Source organism: Colius striatus, chromosome 4 (genome assembly GCF_028858725.1).
Source record: "Colius striatus isolate bColStr4 chromosome 4, bColStr4.1.hap1, whole genome shotgun sequence".
NCBI classification, from domain to species: Eukaryota; Metazoa; Chordata; class Aves; order Coliiformes; family Coliidae; genus Colius; species Colius striatus.
The window spans coordinates 18,937,517-18,958,205 of record NC_084762.1 but is presented as its reverse complement, the minus strand read 5'-3'; the positions used below and the strand labels follow the sequence as shown (position 1 = coordinate 18,958,205).

At 42.2% G+C, this 20,689-nt stretch overlaps 1 protein-coding gene across 5 annotated transcripts in view; it reads left to right on the top strand.

Annotated features, from left to right (window-relative positions):
• The first annotated feature begins 281 nt into the window (after window positions 1-281).
• Window positions 282-20,689, top strand: part of ECI2 (enoyl-CoA delta isomerase 2) — a 31,867-nt gene continuing 11,459 nt past the window's right edge. Inside the window, exons 1-5 of one of the 5 annotated variants that reach the window (XM_061995070.1) lie at window positions 282-371; window positions 13,385-13,440; window positions 13,987-14,176; window positions 17,882-18,044; window positions 19,231-19,329. In XM_061995070.1, the coding sequence (XP_061851054.1) occupies window positions 17,922-18,044; window positions 19,231-19,329 (222 nt within the window). In that variant the 5' untranslated portion in view covers window positions 282-371; window positions 13,385-13,440; window positions 13,987-14,176; window positions 17,882-17,921. Of the gene's footprint in view, window positions 372-443; window positions 461-13,154; window positions 13,174-13,384; window positions 13,441-13,986; window positions 14,177-17,881; window positions 18,045-19,230; window positions 19,330-20,689 lie in introns of those variants that run through there. The other 4 variants (XM_061995072.1, XM_061995071.1, XM_061995073.1 and 1 more) reach the window with 4 other exon arrangements.

The following is a 20,689-nucleotide window of genomic DNA, read 5'->3' as shown; positions in this document are numbered from 1 at the left end:
ACCTCCGAGCGTGGCTGCCCGTAGCCCCGGGAGAGGGGACTTCCTACGCGGCCGCTCCCGCCGGCCGAGGCTCACACTGGCACCTCAGGGCTTCCGCCAAGCCCGGCCCCGGCCCCGGCCCCGGCCCCGGCGCCCCTCAGCGCCCCCCAGCCAAGCCACCGCCCCCAGCCCGAGCTCCCCACGGTGTGCGAGGCTGAAACCTACTAGCAGTGGGCGGCAACCATCTACTCAGCCGAGCACGGGGCAGCCCAGCGGGGCGGGGTTTGCCGTCGTCGTCTCCTCCTCCTCCTGTCCTCACTCCGTCTTGTCATGGCGGCTTCAGCCCTGACCTTCGTCCAGAGGCTTCGGTGGTGGCCGCTTTGCGAAGTAAGGTAAGCCCCAAGCACGCGGAGGCTTTGGTACTGCCCTGCCACGGAAGGAACTGCTGCGTGAGCTGCTGTTCCCCCGGCGCGCTCCTCGGGTGAGCGGCGGGCAGTGGGCCGCCTGTCCCCCGCAAGCGCCCTGCTCCGGGGCTGCCTGGCGGGGCCCCTCACAGAGGGCGGGAGCGGGCAGGACGGGGGCGCCGGGAGCAGGCAGTGGGGGGCCAGAGGTGTAAGTGCCTTGAGGCGGCGGGAGGGCCTCAGAGCAGTCCCGTCTCCTTCATGCCGGGTCCTGGTGTGGAAGCCAGGTGCCTCCTGGCTTTGCCTTGATTAACTGGGTTAGCTTTCCCTGTGTGCCCCATACGTATCTGGTTAATGTGCAGGATGAGACATTGCTTTCATCCTAAAACGAAGGAGATCACTTTCTGTTTAAGCTGGAGACGCTTCCAGCCATACTGTCTAGCTAAAGTGCTTGAACACAGTATGAGAGTGGGGAACCTTGATGCCTGCCACAGAGCTGATACCCTCATATTTCTGTCTTCTGAGGCAAATGTTTAACCACGAAATAAACATTGATTGGGCTGCGGGTAAGGCATCCAAAACTGTGCGGAAATACTGAGAGGAATGTGTGGTTCTGCATTTTCTTGGTTGTTTCCCTACACCACCCCATCCCCCTGCCTCTTGTCAGTCCCACAGAAACAATCTTAGTGGTGTATCCGGTTAATGAAGGCTTTTTACCCAGATTACTCCAGCTTTCCAAATAGTGATGTAATATCTCCGGCAGTGTGTCTGTATTACATAGTGCATTTAAGCGCTTTCCAAATAAAGTGTCACAGGCAGTAGTGTGTGCCATGGCAGCTGTGCACCTTCAGCATTAGTAGGGCTGTGGAAAGCAGAATGGGTGGCCTGACCTGGAAGCAGCCTTAGGTCTGTGGGAATGACCTTGTAATAATGGTTTAATTGGAAATTCTGCTATAAAATTGCTTGTGCATGAATAAGAATCGCAAAGTACGTCAATGTGTAGAATTTTCTCATCCTATCAAAATCAGCTTAACAAATACTCCAAGAAGAGTAAGCATTTGATATGTTAAGTATACTTAGAAAGCAAGTTCCAAAGTACAATAGTGAAGCAGACATCATCATACCAATAGATTAGAGGCCTATGATTCTGACTGTTAGCAACATCCAAATTTCACCGTTATAATGCATATTTCCACAAGTGAAATGCCATTACTCAAGAATCCAAGTATCTTCATTAGGCATCAGTATATCTTGACCAGAAAACTGTAGTCATTTATGCATTAAATTGTAATCTTTTTCTCCTAAAGCTTTGCGAGAAATTATTTGAAGTGTATACCTGAACATTTCAAGAGACGGGGAGGAACAAAAAGAAAATGCAAGTTGTGTGATCAGCATGACTTCCACCTTCATTTAAAAAAAACCCAGCCAACCAAACCTCTTTAGGCAAGCTTTCTGCAGAAAAATAATAATTTCACATAGCTGAGATGTTCAATAAGAGGGAGGGTAAGCGATTCTAAATTGGAAAATGCGTAGAGGACGTGCTTGCTGGACATTGTTAGGCTAATGATATCAGGTGTGTTTGAAACAGCAAGATTCTGTTTGTGAAATAAGGTCATAAGTCAATAATGGGTTAATGTTTTTACTGTATAATCAGATCTAATATGGATAAATGGCAGCGCTTTTTCCAGTGGTGGAACACCAGACAGATGGGCTTTATTTTCTGTATCAGCAGTATACTAGCAGAATTGTATCAAAGACACTGTCTGCCTTTCTGCACCAACAAATTTAGCAAACTTTTATTTTTGCAGCCTAAACTCAAACAAAAAAACCAAAAAAGGCATATCCTTGGAGCACCAGGATAGAAAGAGTCATACAAATATGTGGGCAAAATGCAAGAATACCTCTTTGTTTTGGTTTCATCGTGTTCTTTTTCTAAGGAGATTATCACTAATCCTTTCATACATGGCATTGTGAGTTCCATGGGCTCTTCTCTCACATACTCACTTCTGCTCTGTGAGAATATGTAATTTTTTCACAAGTTTGAATTTGTCTGAGAAGAGGGAATGCTGACACAAATGCACATTCAGAGGAGTCTTACTGCAGCTATATCCATTTGACAGTCTTTGCATTCAGCTGTTTGAGATCAGAGGTGCAGAATGTTTGCTGCTGGGAAACCTGCATTCATATTACTCTTGTTTTGGGGTTTTCCTTCAGGTTTGTATAGTCCCAGCACTGAGTGCCTGTCAGCAGCTGGAGGACATCTCTTGATTTTAAGTAATGTGAGAGGGATCCAGCTTCTGTTTTCCCAGACAGTTCTGCATCACAAACCAGGGGAATGGAGTTGGGAACAGTGAGGTTTGCTCCAAGGGCAAACTGAGACAGTAACGTAGTCACACCGTAACTTCCTGCTCTGTTCCTTGGTACTTGAAAGGGGGTAAAATCTTATTTAAGACCAATGTTTCTATCAGCTACTCTTATTTCTCCACAGCTATTAAGTGCTGGCCTTTAAAGCAGATTGAGAAGTGGTTCATTTTCTCTTAAATCTGTTGGCTTGTCATTGCTTATGTGGTCTTGTGGGTCTTTGCCCATGCCTGGAATACTTTCTGCTTATGGTATGTCTGTCTACCACAATGTCTGCTCCTCAGCTTGGGAGCCAGCCATCTCTAAGAGTTCACTTTCATCCTGGCTCTTAAACAGTGTCCCAAGTCTCTTCCTGGTTTCCTTACATCATCTCATAACAACACATCTACATGTTTACAGCCCACTCACACAACAGGAGCTCAGGTGCTGTTAGCTACCAGCACAATATGCAACGGTCCTTATTCTGGCTGTGGGAATTAAATGAACCTGCTCCCTGAACTGCTTATCCTTTATTTGGTAGTGCAGTTGCATTCTTTAGTTATTAAAGACCCTTTGATACATTTACGGCAAACCAGGACATAACCTTTGTGTCTTCTCCTTTTCCTGTCTCTGACTGCAGACTTTATAGCTCTTTTCTACCTTCCTTCTCACTAAGACAGATGTAAGGCCCTAGGAAAAGGTCTATGGGGTTTGTCTTTGTCCTGGAACTGTGCATGTTATGAGGAAATTCCTCTGTTGAGGGTGGAAGAAGAGCTGATCTCTTGCAACTTGAGAGATTGTTTATGACTTCATCAAATGACTCTGCTGTGGAGTCTCTGTCAGTGAGAAGCAGTTCAGTGCTCCAGGTCGTTCCCAGAATATTCTTTATTGCCATTAATGGTCTATTGACTGCATAATCAGATTTTGTTTGCATGTTTTTAATATGTGAGGGGGATGGAAATAGTCTTCCACCACTACAGATAGACAATAGAATATCCTGCATTTGGGGATAATTGCATGTCAGCACATCTAGAGCATGTGTAAGGCTTGTCTTGTGCAGGTGACCAGTAAGTTTGGTGGTATGTCTTCTTCTGCCCTGTTTCTTTTTTCTGGTTCTGGCCACAAGGAGCTAATCAGCCTCAGAGAGAGCCTACCCTGTATCCTTGTAGTGGGAAATGGCTAATCCTTTCTGTCAATCCTATTCAGGTATCTGTGGTTGGATACAGTCATACAAATTTTTGTAGTTTTTCTGATATTCTCATACCAGCTGAGCAAAAAGAACACAATTGCCACATCTCATACACTTCCCTGCTGCCAGGCCCTATTTCTGTATTGCAGCAGCTGCTTTCCTTCTCTTTCTTACTGTCTGCTGTCACTCCCAATCAATCCCCTTTTACAAGGAGGAGGACGGGATTTTTCTAGTGTTGCTGTCAAGTAATGTATCGGATTATATTCTTAAAAAAACGTGTTCACTAACACTCTTGAGCCTTCTATGGGTCTTTACCAAAACCTCTGGTGCTGGCAGTAGAAGTTGCTTTTTTTGCCTGAAACTTTTGCCCAGATGTTATTTCTTGCCTGAGTTGGATATGGTTTCCCTCCTGATCTGAGTGTGGCATAGGCCACAAGTGCCCTCTTGGACATCCATCTACCAGCTTCCACACCCACTAGCAGTTGACTGGGAATCCATCCTGGCACATTGCCATAGGAAATGTGTCCACATGCTCAGTGGATAAAACAACCTTGTAAGATGTATGCCCTGATCCTACACTAGGAATGCCCTGTGGAGTATGATTTTTACTTACTAATATTGCTGGTTTAGATGGGCTCTTGTATTCTGGTGTATGAGTTTCTTAAAGTAATCCTTCTTGGTGCTGTGTTTCAGGCTGTACTACCTTGCCTTGCTCAGCTGTTCGCTATTCCCTGCCAGACAATATTTCTTTTCTGTGACAGATTTCTGTTTATCAGCTCCTGGTTTATGCTGGATTCTATAGGTCTTGGGTACTCTGCTCATCCTGCTTGAGATAACTGTGCTTATCTTTTCAAACTTTCAATCGATATGTCAGGCTTGTAGTTCTGGCTGATGTTTGTGAGACAAGCCTTTCAGTAACTGTGGACCTGTCATGGTTTAAGCCCAGCTGGCAATGAAGAATGACACAGCCACTTGCTCACTCCTCCCACGCACACATACTTTCTGTAGGATGGCAGAGGCCTCAGTGAGATGGGAAGAGAAAAGTTAACCAAGGGCATTGTGGATCAAAACAAAGGCAGGGAGGGCTCACTGCCAATTATTTTCTGGGCAAAACAGACTTGACAACTCAACTTAGGGAAGAGAACAAGAGCAGTTGAATCTACTACCAACTAGGAACAGATCAGACAGAGAGCAAAACCAAAGTAGGATGATGAGAAAAATGCAACCAGCACTTAAGATCTCCTTCCCCCACCCCTCCGTTCTTCCCCAACCCAGATACCTGATCCCAGTATCTGTAATTTGTCCCCCCCAGCAGGACAAATGGAGGTGTCGTGATTTAGGCCCATCCAGGAACAAAGGCCCACGATCAGCCATAAGTACTGAGGGCTTTTGGAACCCCTTTAAGGATGAGGAGGGCTCAGTTGCCACTTAAGGTCTCAGGCAAAACAGACAAGACAACTCAACTTGGAGAAGAAAACAGAAATTAATGTAATCCACCAAGAACCAAAAACATAAACCCCCAAAGCATAACAAACAGAAAACAACAGAGAGTGGTACAATGATGAAGAACACAACCAGCCCTTTCAGATAACCTTCCCCCCACCCCTCCCCTCTTCCTGGGCTCACAGTCCTGATCCTAGTGTCTTTATCTGCCCCTACTCCTTGAACGGCTCAGGAGGACGGGGAGTTTCAGTCAGTCTTTTCTCTATGGCTCCTACTGCTTGTCTCTCCTCAGGTCAGATGGGCTACTCGACAGTCCTCACTGCTCCAGCAGAGTGCCTCACACACCCGACAGCCCTGCATGGACTACTCTGACATGCATTCATCCCGAGGCTACAGCTCCTCTCCACCTCCTGTGTGTGTCTCTGGGGCCTGCAGGCTCTCCAGCACAGCCTGCGCCAGGGCTGCCTCCTCACACAGTCTCCTGCCCGTCTGGGCGTGTTCACCCAGAGCTGCTGGTGGCTCTCAGCCCTGCCATTGCCCTCCATGTGTTGCAGGCAACAGCCTGCCTTCTTGCCAGGGGTTGCAGAGGGGTCTCTGGGGTGATGCTCCTCCTTCCTTTCTCGTCCACTGTCAGTGGATGTGGTGACATGGTCACCTCCATCTTGTACCACTCCTCTACCTCCTCTTCTGTCTGAGGTTTCCCTTCTTAAATAGTGATGGCAGAGGTACCAGATTGGCCTGTCTAGGCTGGAGGTGAGTCCACCTCAGAGCCAGGGGATGTTTCAAGAACTGCTTACTGGGACCAGCACTGCAGCTCCCTCCCCTGTTACCAAGCAAAAAGCAGCTCCATGCAAACCTATGACAGGAGGTTGCAGTCAGTCCCTCAGAGTCTCTGCTGCTTTTTTCTTTTCAGAGAATGAGGACATTCTTCCCCTGGTCCAACACAGAGTCTCTCCCACAGGATACAGTACTTAACAAACCTCCCAGCATGAGCCCTTCTCAAGAGCTGCAGCTCCTCACAAACCCCTCCCCATGGGTCTCCCCCATGGCAACACAACTCCAGGCATGTTCGGCTCCAACGCCACCTCCCCATAGAGCCTTGGCCCCACCAGGCACAGTTGCCCCTGGCATGGGCTGCTGCATGAGCTGCTGGCAGATCTCAGCTGCAGCATCACCCTCCACAGGTTGCTGAGGGACAGCTGCCATCTCACCATGGGATGCAGGGGAGTATCTGCTCCATCATACTTCCTCCTCTCTTCCCTGACTGACCTTGGGGTCTGTGTGGTCACTTCTCATCCCACTCTTTCCATCATCTCCCAGAAAGAACAACCCTCCTCTCCAGCTTCTTAAAAAGAACTGTAGAGGTGCCCAATTGGCTCATCCCCACCCAGAGATGGGTCTGACTTGGAGCCGGGTAAAGTTTTGAGCAACTTCTTACTATTGCAGGACCAGAAACACCTCCACACAAACCCTAAACAGGACCACAGATACTTGCCTGACAACCAGAAAAGCAAACAGAGCACATAACTGTCTTCATTTTTTAATCTTTTTTTTTTTTTTCTCCCCCAAGCTTACCCTTTCTTGTCTTGTCACTTTTGGTGTTGAGTTCAGAAGAATATGGTAATGTGAATGAAAATAAAGTGGTGGTTAACTAGACTGTTTGTCACTAAATTTTTCTAGGCTTGATCAACCATTCACTACCAAGTATGCTCTCAGGTAGCTCCCACTGGACATGAACAACCAAAGTTTTTTTCTGCTCTTGCGGGGTTGTTTTTTTCTCTCCTCATCATTAGTTGTGAGTTTCTCAAAAAGAATAAATAGATTTTCAAGTGTTTGTGGCTCTTAAATTTAATACAGTGCTAGGAAAGAATTTTGAGCTTTTCCTAGAGTAGAGAATACTGTCTTTTAATAGTATTGTTCTAAGCTACTTATCTCTTCCTTTGTACTTCTGCCCCTGTGCAAATTATGTTCTGTCTGAAACTGTTGATCTATTGAAGGCAGAAAGCAAACCTTACTTCATTCTTCCATAGCAGTCCTCATTAGGATGGTCTATTTCTCAGCAAAATTTGGAACACGACATATAAGAAGAAATGAAAAAAACCCACTTGAATGTCAGGAATTCAAAATTCATAACGTAAAACATGACATTCTCCCTGGGCTTGATATGCAGACTTAATTTGCTGTAATAAACTTTGTTTACAAGTAACTTCCATTCCTAGTAACACTAAAGTAGACCCCAGAGATTTCACTGGTAGTTGTTTTAGTGAACACTCATAAAAGATTGAACCAGTTATATCAGTGTCTTCTTTTTTTTCTAATTGTTGTTGTATTTAACATAAGAATATTTTTTACTTTTTTCCTATTTCCTGACTGTTCTCGTTTAAAAGAATCATTGAAGTGTTGATCAATGTGAAATAATCTAAGCTATTACATATTGATATTCAGTTCAGATTGGATCTTTCCTCATTGTTTTGATGTAGTAGACGTTTGAGCCTTTCTGTTTTGATGAGCCCACTGATAACAGTGAGCATTTTTTTCAAGTTCCCTTGAAGTTCATTGCTGATTACAGTCTAAATTTGATTATAAACTCTAGCAAAAACTGTGAGCTAAGATTTTAAAAGTCTTATTAATCCATTTTTTAGTTCACAGAGAAATGTAAACCATTGCCAGTACTGGATGCTCCAGCAGAAAAGAGGAAGTAAATGCTCTCTTGGAGTGGGTTCTGAAAGGCTCTTATCTTCAATTAAAACTCTGACTTTAAGTCACTGAATAAGTGGTGCTATTTGTTTGGCTTTGGAGAGCTCTGGCAGGGATTACAACAACTTGATAATTTGCAAACAGTTTTTAAAAATTATGCTGAAAGTAGTCTTTTATCACGGAATGCAGGAAAAAAAATAAAGGAAAATAAAAGATCAGCCTTAACAAAAAACTTGTCAGAATAATGTTTTATCAGCTAGTACTTTTAATATGAACGGTGTTCAGGAATGCAGGTTCTGCAGCCACAGAAAGGAGACCATAAGCACTATCAGTGAGGGAGTAAAACTTCATTGTTTTGTTCATAAGTTACAGACTTTTCACATTCACCAAAATACCTACAGAAAGAGTTACAGCACAAGATAGCAGTAAATTCAGTAGGTAAACAGATGTAACTTATGTGAAATCCAGAGAGAACTTGTATCCTGTTAGTTGTTGTTTTGCCGTGTGTATGAAAGCCATTTTTTTTCTAATAACATGGAGTACTCCAAGTGGAAACTTCTGTGATTTGATCAGTGAATGAAGGCTATTATAATTGAAGATTAAATGGAAATTATCACTGTGATTTAGAAAGAAGTACAATTTAGCCCTCATTACCATCTGACATAGTTATATCTGGCACATAGTTCATATCAGCTTTTTGACTACAGTAGTGCAAAGTAAGATTTAAAACCAAATAAATACCCTACCAACCAGAACCTTCCTCCTATTCAAATATGGTAGAGTCCTTTTAACATGCTTACAAAAATGTCATCTTCTGCTGTCATCTAATTTTCCCAAAGGGAAAGGGTTTTTTACACCCTCCTTTGTTCCACTCATGCTTAAGGGGAAGTTCCAGCTCGTGCCCTCTATCACTTGTCCTGTCACTGGGCACTACAGAAAAAAGACTGGCCTTGTCTTCTTTACACCTGCCCTTTAGGTATTTACATGCATAAGGTCTCCCCTCAGATTTCTGCAAACTAAACAGTCCCAGTTCCCACAGCTTTTCCTCATAAGGAAGATGCTCCAGTCCCCTGATCATCATGGTGGCCCTGCGCTGGACTCTCTCCAGAAGTTCTCTGTCCTTGAACTGAGAAGCCCAGAACTGGACACAGGACGCCAGTACTGGTGCATGGGATTGGTTCTTCCGCCCCAGGTGCAGGACTCTGCACTCTTAAGCTGGACAGGATCTCACTGAATGACAGCACAGCCTTCTGGTGAATCAACCAGTCCTCCCAATTTGGTGTCATCAGGGAACTTGCTGAGGGAACACTGTCCCCTCATCCATGAAGATGTTGAATAAGACTGACCCCAGAACTCACCCCTGTGGAACTCCACTGGCCACAGGCCTCCAACTTAACTTGATGGCATTGATTGCTACCTTCTGGAGTCTCTCAGTCAGCCAGGTCTCAGTCTAGATTGGAAAAGACCTTTGAGATCATCACATCCAACCATTAACCCAGCACTAACATGTCCACCACTGATTCATATCTTTAAGTGCCACATCTACACAGCTTTTTAATACCTCCAGGGATGATGACATCACCACTTCCCTGGGCAATGCTTGACAACCCTTTTGGTGAAAAAAATTCAGCTAATATCCAATCTGAACCTCCCCTGGTGCAGCTTGAGCAAACATGTATAATTTTCATTTTGAAAAGTGGCAAACATTCTTGGTGCTTTATTTTGTACACAAGACTTAGTAGTATGTTACATCTACAAGCTTAACTGGTTCTCAATAAAACCAAGAGCAAGATATATTAGAGTATCTAAAGAGAAAGTTATCAATTGGAAATTGAGAAAACTTTTCAGTCACACAGAAATAGAGCAGCTGGAAATTCTGCTGTGACAGAAATGTACTTCTAAATCCTGCGTGTGTGTGACAACTTTAGCTCTAAAGCCAAGCCACCACCTGACTGAACCAGTGAAAGGAGACAATTTGTCTGAAGCTGACTTTATCTCCTTAATCCATGACACCTAAATATAGTGAAGAGATGGACACAAAGAATACTGACCAAGCTGTATTTCCACAACAAAGCAACATTTGTCAATGGCTTATCCTGTCCAAATCCAGAATTCCTTCTGATAACTTAGAATTAAACAAGTTAGGTCTAAACATGAAGTATCACACTGCTCTTGTGTTTTGCACTATTTCCAGCACTCACAACCTGACAAATCTGCAAATGTCCTAGTTAGACCTAGGCTAACTTGCTCAATAAAAATCTGAGGTGATGGTGATAAATCTCTGCAGGAGCCTGGTGAACAGTAGCATTGCCAACAGATGTGTGCATTGGATCTTGCTGCAGGAAGAAATAAAATAACTCTGGCTGCTAAACTGGTGTTTACCTGCTGCAACCTACTGACTTGGATTACTAATCTACTGCCATGGTTCATGTTAGCAGGTCACAGCAATGTAGGATTTAAGAGTGAGCCTGTGAACCTGTGTGAAAAAGAACAAGCTCCTTTATAGGTGGTAGAGGCTGCAAGTTGACTTGTTTATTGTAAGCTGTGAAAGTTATTCTCACAAAAGGTACGGGGTTTTGGTTTCTCCTCAAATGAGCAACTCTGTGCTTCCATCTTTTTTTAGTTGGTAGATACTAAAAAATGTAGCAGTTACAGAAATTGTAGCAGGCAAAGATTGTTAGTGGCAGTCTGCATAATCATCTTGTGAATGAAGACTGAGTTTTATCTGCCTATGTTCTGAATTGTTTTAGTTTTATTTAACAGCAAAGGTTATAGAAGAAGATTAATACAAATGAGGGAAAGTGGATATATTCATGTTGAGGAAGAAGATGCAAGCTTTTTCAGGATGACAGAAGTTGCAAAGGAAGGTGGTCATGTGTCAGATATGACCTGGGAATCCTAGTTGATAGTAAACTGAACATGAGCCAGCAATGTACCCTTGTGGCCAAGAAGGCCAGTGGCATCTTGGGGTGCATCAAGAAGACTGTGGCCAGCAGGTTGAGGGAGGTTCTGCTCCCCCTCTACTCTGCCCTAGTGAGGCCTCATCTGGAGTCTTGTGTGCTGTTCTGGGCTCCTTAGCTCAAGAGGGACAGGGAACTTCCAGAGAGTCTAGCACAGGGGGCCACCAAGATGGTCGGGGGACTGGAGCATCTTCCTTAGGAGGAAAGGCTGCGGGACCTGGGGCTGTTTAGTCTGGAGAAGAGGAGACTGAGGGGGGATCGTATTAATATTTACAAATATCTAAATGGTGGGTGTCAGGAGATTGGGGCATCATTTTTTTCTGTTGTATCTAGCAACAGGACAAGGGATAATGGGATGAAGCTGGAACACAAAAGGTTCCACGTAAACATAAGAGAAAACTATTTCACTGTTCAGACAAGGGAGCCTTGGCACAGGCTGCCCAGGAAGAGTGTGGAGTCTCCTTCCTTGGAGGTCTTCAAAACCCAGCTGGACACATTCCTACGTGACCTAGTGTGGACCTGCTTCGACAGGAGGGTTGGACTAGATGATCTCTAAAAGATCATCCAACCCTTCCAACCCCTACCATTCTATGATGTGGTTATTACATGTTTCCCAGTGTAAGAGAAGAAACTTGAAAGGACAGGACTAGAAACTGTCAGCTGAGGTAATTTGACTTTATTAATGTAAAAATTGCCCTCTCCACTTTTATCTCCAGGGGCAAAGCTCATATTGCTAAGTGCTCGGGCTATGTGCAAATTTATGAATGTTACGTCATTGTGTAGGTAAATATCCGGATTCAGTAGTATATAACCTATGGCACAATGAATGGTGACTCAGGCAACCTGCAGGTTAAAATTGCTAGTGATTTTTATGTTAACAACGTAGACAAGTACCTTCCCCCTGCTCAGCAAAATAGAGTGAAGTACTACTTTAAATTTATTGCGTACTGCCAGTGAATATGGAAAACAGTAACATTATTTTCCTCTTTACCAAGAGAGCTATGAAATAGCGTTACTGCTAATGCTTTTCTCAGTCATTACTTGGTTATCAACGTTGTCCCCTTTTTAAAATTTTCTTGTTAGAGATTCTGATAGGAAGTTTCAGGGTGAAAAATAAGAGAAGTTGATATGTCAGGTTGAATTTCTTTTTCCAGATGGTCTCCTTCTTTTCTCATGGTTACAGTTTAAATACTGTTTTCTATTCCCCTCACATGCTTCATTTCCTAACAGCTGCTGCAATTGCCAACAGTGGCAACCTTTCCTGCCAGCTCAGCTCCTGCATCATTTGATGTAGCTGAACTAATGATCAAAGGTTGCTATTCCTTCTCCAGATTCCTTTATTTCTTTTCTGGAGAGAAAAATCGGGATAATTTTGAGGGAGGACCAAAATGGGAGAAATGCTACTGAAAGAGAGAGACTGAAGCCTAAGACTCTGAAGCAGGAATACTCCATGGGCAGATGCCAGCACACACACACCTTGCCAGGGAATGAGTGCTTGTGGTTCCTCCCGCAGTGGATCTGTATGTCTCAACAGCAGGAGGACAGGCAGCAAGGAAATCTCATTTCGTTGCTCCCCTGCTTGGCTTTGCAGCAGCCTGTCAGAGCAGTGAGGTGTTTGGGATAAGTTTCAGGTTCTTGAACCTTGTAGAACAGTTGAAGCTCTGGCCAATGCTTCAGAAACAGTGATGAGCTGGGCTGAGCAACATGTGCTGTCTCCTCTTTGCAGGAACTCTGGAGAGACACGTAATCAGAAGCTTGGTTTAGATTATAACCGAGCACCCGGTGCCTTGAGATTTGTGGGAATTGATTTCTTTGTATCCTAACTAAAAATAAACCAAACCAACAACCCATACAACTCAAAATACTGGTAGCAGCAGAAAAAAACCAATATTTTGTTTCATTTTCTATTAAGATGTAAAGAACTTGAGCAGAAATGTTGCCACTTTTGGGTGCTGTAATACCAGGCGTGTGTGAAATGGCAAGGGATCGTTACTGTGCTGCTCACTTTTCTATGTGAGGAATATGTGAAAATAGCAGTGCAAAAGATCACAGCACCTTGAGATAGAGACCATGGCTAACAGGAGATCTTATATGTGTTATCTGAAGCATTGCACAGAATCTACAGAAATATCCACATCTGTGAAACATATATTCCAGGATTCATGTGAGTAACAGTTCAATGTGCTGCTTGCTTCTGTCTGACAATATTTGCCATTCTTTTTCTTCGTTATCTCTCTAAAGCTGGTTACAATAATGTGAAATGAGCTTTTTCTAGTTCTGTGGAGAGTTTTTAAGCCATGTGTTTCTAGCACCACCCACTGCTTTTAATCCTAATAGGTTTTTTAACTGCTTTTGTCTGTGCTTTATTTTTGCAGGATCTACTAATGTTTAAAAGAAAACCTTTATTAAGTAAATGGAAGGTGGATTTCAGGTATATCCATCCCTTTCTTTCACTGAGAATCTCTGACGTTTCCTGTGGAAAGAGATCTTTTTGGTTTGCTTTTGTCTTAATGAGGAAATTGCTAAGTTGCTTTAAAAGTTAGAAAGTGAGCAGCCAACATTGTACAAAAAGTTGATGTTTTTGACTGGATAACAGTCCTTACACAAGTTGACAGAAGTACACGGTAGTGAGAGGCCCTGTCTTTAAAGTAATTGCTAATCATATAAACAGTGGGAAACTACTTTAAATGTAATTGACTTTTTAAATTGATTAAGATTAATAAATTAAGATTGATTAATTGATAAATCAATTAAGATTAAGTGATCTTCATTAAGATTTTAAAAGAGCCTTATGTTTGAATGTTTATCAGGAAAAGAAACATTTAAGTGAACAGGTCGAATGAATGGGATGAATGGTAGGCTTGCAAGATACCCTGAGTGACTGAATGGCAACGAAGAGATACCTGAGACGAGGAAATAGGTATTAAGCACTTGTCAGCCTGGATGTTTCAGGTTCAGGCAATGTTTCTTTTTTCAGAATGTACAACTTGTGAAGTATGCAGTGAATGATCTTGCACGAGTACACAGGCATTTGTCATGGACTCCGGTCGCTCTGCCAACTTGAGACTCTTCTTGCTTACCTCTCTCTGATGGGAGTTGACTTTTTACCCAGCTGGCAGAAGTTGCTGGGCCTTCACCGCTCTTCTTTGGTTGCCAGTACAGCAAAGGTAACATGTAGCAGTGGTGCAGCAGCAGCTAATTGCCGACAGGATGCAGGGCAATGAAGAGAAAGCTTTGTGAAGGATATCTTTTAGCTTTTCTACAGTGAGTAGGTCAGGAGGGGGAACACAGACGGGGGTTTGATTGCCTTTGACAAGCTTCTTTTTCCACTTGGATTGAGACAAGTGCAGGTCCAACACCAGAAGTGCATAGGTCAGATTCCAGGCTCTTTGCCTGCCTTGTGTGGTTTCAGCAGAGTCCTGCATAGTTTGAGTGGGGCCACCAAAATGGGACATGAACTTGCTCAGTGAGGGAATAAGAATGGTTCAGTGTCACAGCAAGGAAGCAGCAGATGGAGGGAGCAAGTTGTCCCTGTAGTGTGCTATTTAGTTTAATAAATTAAACATGAGCCAGCAATGTGCCCTCATGTCCAAGAAGGCCAATGACATTCTGGAATGTGTCAAGAGAAGTTTGTCCAGCAGGTCCAAGGAGGTTCTCCTCCCCATCTACTCTGCCTTGGTGAGGCCACATCTGGAGTCCTGTGTCCAGTTCTGGGCTCCCCAGCTCAAGAGGGACCGGGAACAACTAGAGAGAGTCCAGTGTAGAGCCAGCAAGACGATCAGGGGACTGGAGCATCTTTCTTATGAGGAAAGGCTATGGGACCTGGGACTGTTCAGCCTGGAGAAGAGGAGACTGAGGAGAGACCTCATTAATACTTGAAAGTATTTAAAAGGTGTATGTCGGGAGTATGGGGCAACACTTTTTTTCTTTGGTGTCCAGTGACAGGTCTAGGGACAATGGACAGAAGCTGGAACACAAGAAGTGCCACTTAGGGAAAAACTGTGCTGTTCAGGTGAGGGAGAGCTGGAACAAGCTGCCCAGGGAGGGTGTGGAGTCTCCTTCTCTGGAGGTTTTCAAACGCAGCTGGATGTGTTCCTGTGTGACCTGATCTAGATGGATTTGCTTGAGCAGTGGGTTGGACTAGAAGATCTTTAGAAGTCCCTTCCAACCGCAACCATTCTGTGATACTACAGTAGCCTCTTCTGCTTCTGAGTCTTTGGGATTGAGACATGGTGTCACTGTTGAGTCTCAGAGACAGCATTACCCTTGCAGCTGCTAACAGGTGGCAAATTATCTCCTCACTCTGTGATCAACTCGGGGTCAAGGAGCTCTGTTCCTGCTGTTAAGAAGAGAAGCCATGACTCTTCCTGCACTCTTGTTTTCTTCTTCCCGTAAATGTGACTTTAAAAATGTTTGGAGATAGGATCTGAAAGTGAACGTCGTGTTTTGTGACTCCAGGACAGACTAATCAAAGAAATTCAATATTCAAAAATTTACATCTGTGTCTGTTTAGGTACACTTTTTCTTGTGAGAAGTCTTTTATTGATGCTGGAGTTGAAGTCCACTATTTGGCTAAATAGCGTCCCAGTTGGTGAAGGGATAAGCTTATTAAACTGAGACAGTCTTCTGAACACATCCATTCCCATGTTAGTTAAACTAGCAGATGGTTAACCAGGGTTTGTGTGTGTTCACTACTATGTTAATAAAGGCCTACAGATGATAAATTTAAGTAAAAAGCCTTTCTAACAGAAACAGCCTTTTTTGATAGCCTGTTGCATTTTGTATTGTTCAGGCAGATTTCCTTTTACTAGCATAAGATTTTGAAGCAAATTCTGGTACACATTCATTTTGAAGGAATTTCTTTCTGTGTCTGTCATTCAAACTCAGTAGTCTCAAAATACCAGCAACTTAGAGTTTTTATTAACACAGAAGGGCTGTAATAGGACATAAAACCAATAGATCTTGGAACATTTTTACAGGACAACTAAAACCTTCTGTTTACTTGAAATGAAAGAGTAATAAAATCAGTTGGACACAGTTGGCATTCTGCATGCTTCCTGCCTGCAACTTCTATGCTTGCAGCAAAATATAAATTTTATTTAAGAAATAAGAATAATGAGGATGTTTTGGAAGTAAGCAGTAGCATTTCTCTAAAATTCTCATTAGGTGTATATAAAAAAAGCAGATTTTTCATATGAAGTATATTAGGTATGATGGTGATTCTATAACTGAAAGAATAACAAATGAAATGAATGAGTAGCATTTAATCCATCTGTGTTTCAGATAACCAGTCGCATTTCAAAAATTGGTGGTGGGATCTTTGATATCTGATGTTCTAGCATGACAGCTGTATCTGTGAGTTAGAAGAGGGGAAGAGGTTTTTTTATTCTATTTTACTAAAACAGAGAAGGAACATTGATACATAAACTGCCAATATCTTAAAAATACTAAAAATATTTAACATATATTGCACTCCAACAGCAGCAACAACAACAAAGCTGCTTTTGCTCTATTGAAACAAGCCAAAATTAGTAGGCTTCTTGGCTTTTGATTCCAAACTGTGTTGAAGTAAGCCTACTGTTACAAAGTATTAAGAGTTGGATTAGGTTTGGTTCTTTGGAGTGGGATTTGAGTTTGTTGGTGGGTTTTTTTCTTTTTTAATGGAATTACCTTTTTTTCTGGTGGAAAATGCTTCTCCTGGAATATTTTGACCACTTCTTTTTTTCCAAGTGTCTACAGGTTGTTTTATAACCAGTCCAAAGTATATTTTGAAGTTAGCCTTCACTTATGCTGCCCTGATTGGAGAACTAGACTTCTAGACTGAAGTGTTTCTAGATGGAAGCACACAAACTTGAAAAGATCATAAAAAACAAAAAGGCTTTGCAATTCATAGACATATGAGGATGTTAATCATGGAATGAGATAATCATTTAGGTTGAAAAAGACCCTTAAGATCATTCAGTCTGCTGCAAAACCATGCCCCTAAGTGCCACATCTACTTGTCTTTTTAAATACATCCAGGGATGGTGACTCTGTCACCTCCCCCAGCACCCTGTTTCAATGCTTGGCAACCTTTTCAGTGGAAAAGTTGTTCCTAAAATCCAATCTAAATCTCTACTGGTGCAACTTAAGACCATTTAGTCTTGTCGCTTGTTACATGGGAAAAGAGACTTGACTCCCACCTAACTATAACCTCCTTTCAGGTAACTGGAGAGAGTCATAAGGTCTCCCCTCAGCTTCCTTTTTTCCAGACTAAACATCCCCCAGTTCCCTCAGGTGTTCCTCATCAGACTTGTTCTGTAGACCCTTCACCAATTCCGTTGCCCTTCTTTGGACACACTCTAACACCTCAGTATTCCTCTAGTAGTGAGGGGCCCAAAACTGAACACAGCACTCAAGGTGCAGCCTCACCAGTGCCAAGTACAGAGGAATGAGATTTAAACCAATAATAAAAATGTCCTGTATTTCTTATGTGTTTGTCATGGACAAAACCTGTAGGACCCTCCTTTATTCTAGAAACAGTAAAACGTTAGTTTACCACTACTGCCATTCAGTGGTCTATATATGATCATCTAGTGTATTACTGCATCATTTCCTTGTCATCTGGCAGCATTAAATCTAGCACTTTATGTGCTAGACAGAGATAATGTCACGTTCTCCAGAGGTTAATTATGTTCGAGCTAAACCAAACTTCTAAAGCAACTTTCTTGTAATTTTTAGTGTCTTGCTTTTTGTCATCATTTTGGTTGGTGCAAGTACAAATATTTAGTGTTTGCATTTATTTTAAATGTCTTTAAAAGCAGCATGTTTGTTTCTACTCTAGTCTTACACAAAAAACCCCAAGTAATGAGATTTTTTGGATTTACTAACAGGCGAACACAAGCTGTTTGCGTTCCAGCAGTTCACCTGCACATGACTGCAGCCACCATGCAAGTCAGCCAGAAAGACTTTGAAAAGGCTCAAGAACAACTGAAGCTTTTGAAAAATGATCCTGGGAATGAAACTAAACTGAAGCTCTATGCTCTGTTTAAACAGGTAGGCCTGACTTATTTTGTTTTATAGAAGCGTTTGTAATCTGAGGGTATGAACCTCAGGTAGGGGTTGCTCAAGTATATTGTTTCTTAACAAGCTCTTCATTTCAAGTGCTCAAAATTTTGTTCCTCAAATGCCAGCCCTTAAAACTATGGCTCAATTCTGAGGGAAGCCAAACCTGTTATCTTATAAATCATACTTTGAATAGAAACCTTTATTCAAAGAATTAGAGATAAATAACTTCTCTTGTGTGATGTCTTCCATATAATGTAGCATATGTTGATGGGGCTCTGGAAAATGGCTTATGCCTAGAGAAAAAAGTCTACCACATACTTTGTCTTAGCTGTGTTGTATCCACAGTCAGTCAGCTGGGCCTATAATGTAACGTGTTGCTATTTGAAAATTGATTTATGTTGTTTTTTTTTCTTTGTATGAACCTTGTAGTATTTTTAATAATTCTATTTTAAAATTCAAGGAGCTATTCCTCCAAACTTTGAGGAAAGGTTATTCTTTACTACAGCATGGAAGGACACCTTTGTAGAAATAGCTGTAAGTCCTTTGTGGGGTTTGCACTGGTGTCTGGGGACATGTTTGTGGATCAAGATTGGCTTCAGGGTCAGTACAGGCTGTGGCTTGTTACATTGAAGATGGCAATCAGTTGGCAGTTAAATAAAGCTAACTTAAAACTCCAGTTAGTTTTACCAATTCATAATAGTGAGCTCACTAATGTATTCTTTCTTTCCTGCCTCCTACTTGAAGTATTTCTGATAGTTTATTTTTCTTTGGGAGAACTGATGACAGAATGCTTCCGGATAGCTCAAACTCTTGCACTTCAGCTAGTCCAGTCACTGTGCTCATAGTAGGGCCAACTTTGAAGTAAGATCTAATGTAACTGATCTTAAGCAATGGTTTCTTTGTTCATGTACACATGCATGGGTCCTTTAGAAACCAGTGTCTCCTATTGGTTAAGTGCTTTTGAAAGCCTAGCACCATTTATGAGGAAATACCAGACACTGAAAACTTCATGGTGTGTGAACTGTCTGTATATTGCCCAACCGCTAGGGATTCCTTCTGTCTCAGAGTTGAATTCTGTATCCTGATCAGATAAATATTTCTAACAGTCAGCATCTTTTCTGCCAAGGCATATGGACTTAAAGGCTTAAATGACATTGTGTCTCTCTCTTTTCAGGCTACTGAAGGTCCTTGCAATTCTCCAAAACCAGGTATGCTGGACTTTGTCAAGAAAGCCAAGTGGGATGCATGGAATTCTCTTGGCAATTTGTCTCAGGTGACAATACCTATAATTTGACATAAATACTTTGTAGATTACTCTCCCTTGAGGTGCTTAGTCTGTGAGTGGATGGTGTCTAAATGTATTACATGCTGTTTGTCCACCCTGCAGCAAACACCAAAAAGTTTTGCACTGTATTCTACAGTCATTTCATTGCTTCAATGTTCGGAAAAGTTTTTTACTGTATAAGCGTAGTTCTACGCTGTTACCACGAGCTTGTATCAGTGTAAGAGAGCTTACATGTGTGATGACTTCTAATAAAAATAGCGGTTTTCACATTATATTCTGTTCTGCTGTTCTCTTTAAGAAAGATGGATTGAGCTGCTGAGTTCTTACAACAAAGACAAATCTGTGAATCCAGCATATCAATAACTTTGTCATTTTAAAAATTCAGTCCCTTACACCAGTGATTAAAAGACTAGAAAAGTGATGTATTGAATGTTCATTCTTTCTCTGTGTATCTTGACATTTTTAACCCCTTCCATAACCTTTAGGGAGGTCTTCAAGTGAAGCAATCAGGAAGAATAAAAATGCAAAGATACCTAAGCATTCTTTTTTCATGAGGACTGTATAAAGTCTAACATCACACATAGCTAATATAGTTTCTTTGGCTACTATTAAGTGAAGGAAACAGAAGCTTTACAGTCCAGCTGTGTCACTGCTACATTAGGCCTGCTGTTCAAGAGTAGCTTCTGAGGTCAAAGATACTGCTTATTAGAGAGGGGATTTGGGAAATTTTTCTTTTAAAGGAAAACATGCTTGCATAATCTCATGAACGTAACATATTCCTGTTCTGCTTTGGAGTTTTTGGAGCGTGTTTTGGTTTGGTTTTTGTTTGGGCTGGGTTTGCTTTTTGGTTAGGTGATTTTTTTTTTTTTTGAGATGGCCTCACATTTTTTAGGAGTAGCCAAGAAACACTTAAAGAAAAAAATCTGCTCTTGAAGTTATAGTGGAGAGGAAATAGTCAATTTCATGTGCTACAGATTATGAATTACAGAATTGTTCAAAGTATATTATCCTTGCAAGAAAATAGATTGTAACTTATAGTTCTTTTAAATCGCTGTCATTGTAGAAGGAGAGGTTCTTCAGACTTTTGCATGTCGTGATTGTGCTCAATGAAAACTAGAGTGTTCAGGCAATCTGAAAATGCCATAGACCCATTTCAGCACTCTTATTTTCAGCAACAAATGTTCTAAAATAAAAGCTTTTATTTTGTTGAAGAAATGTCCAGCTGGAAAGCTGAGACAAAAGATCCATAGAGATGTGTAAATGCTGGGAATACGACAAAGGTCTCTCTAGTAATTTTAGGCGTGAATGTGGACACTTCTCCAACAAAACAACTGCTATCATCCCAGCA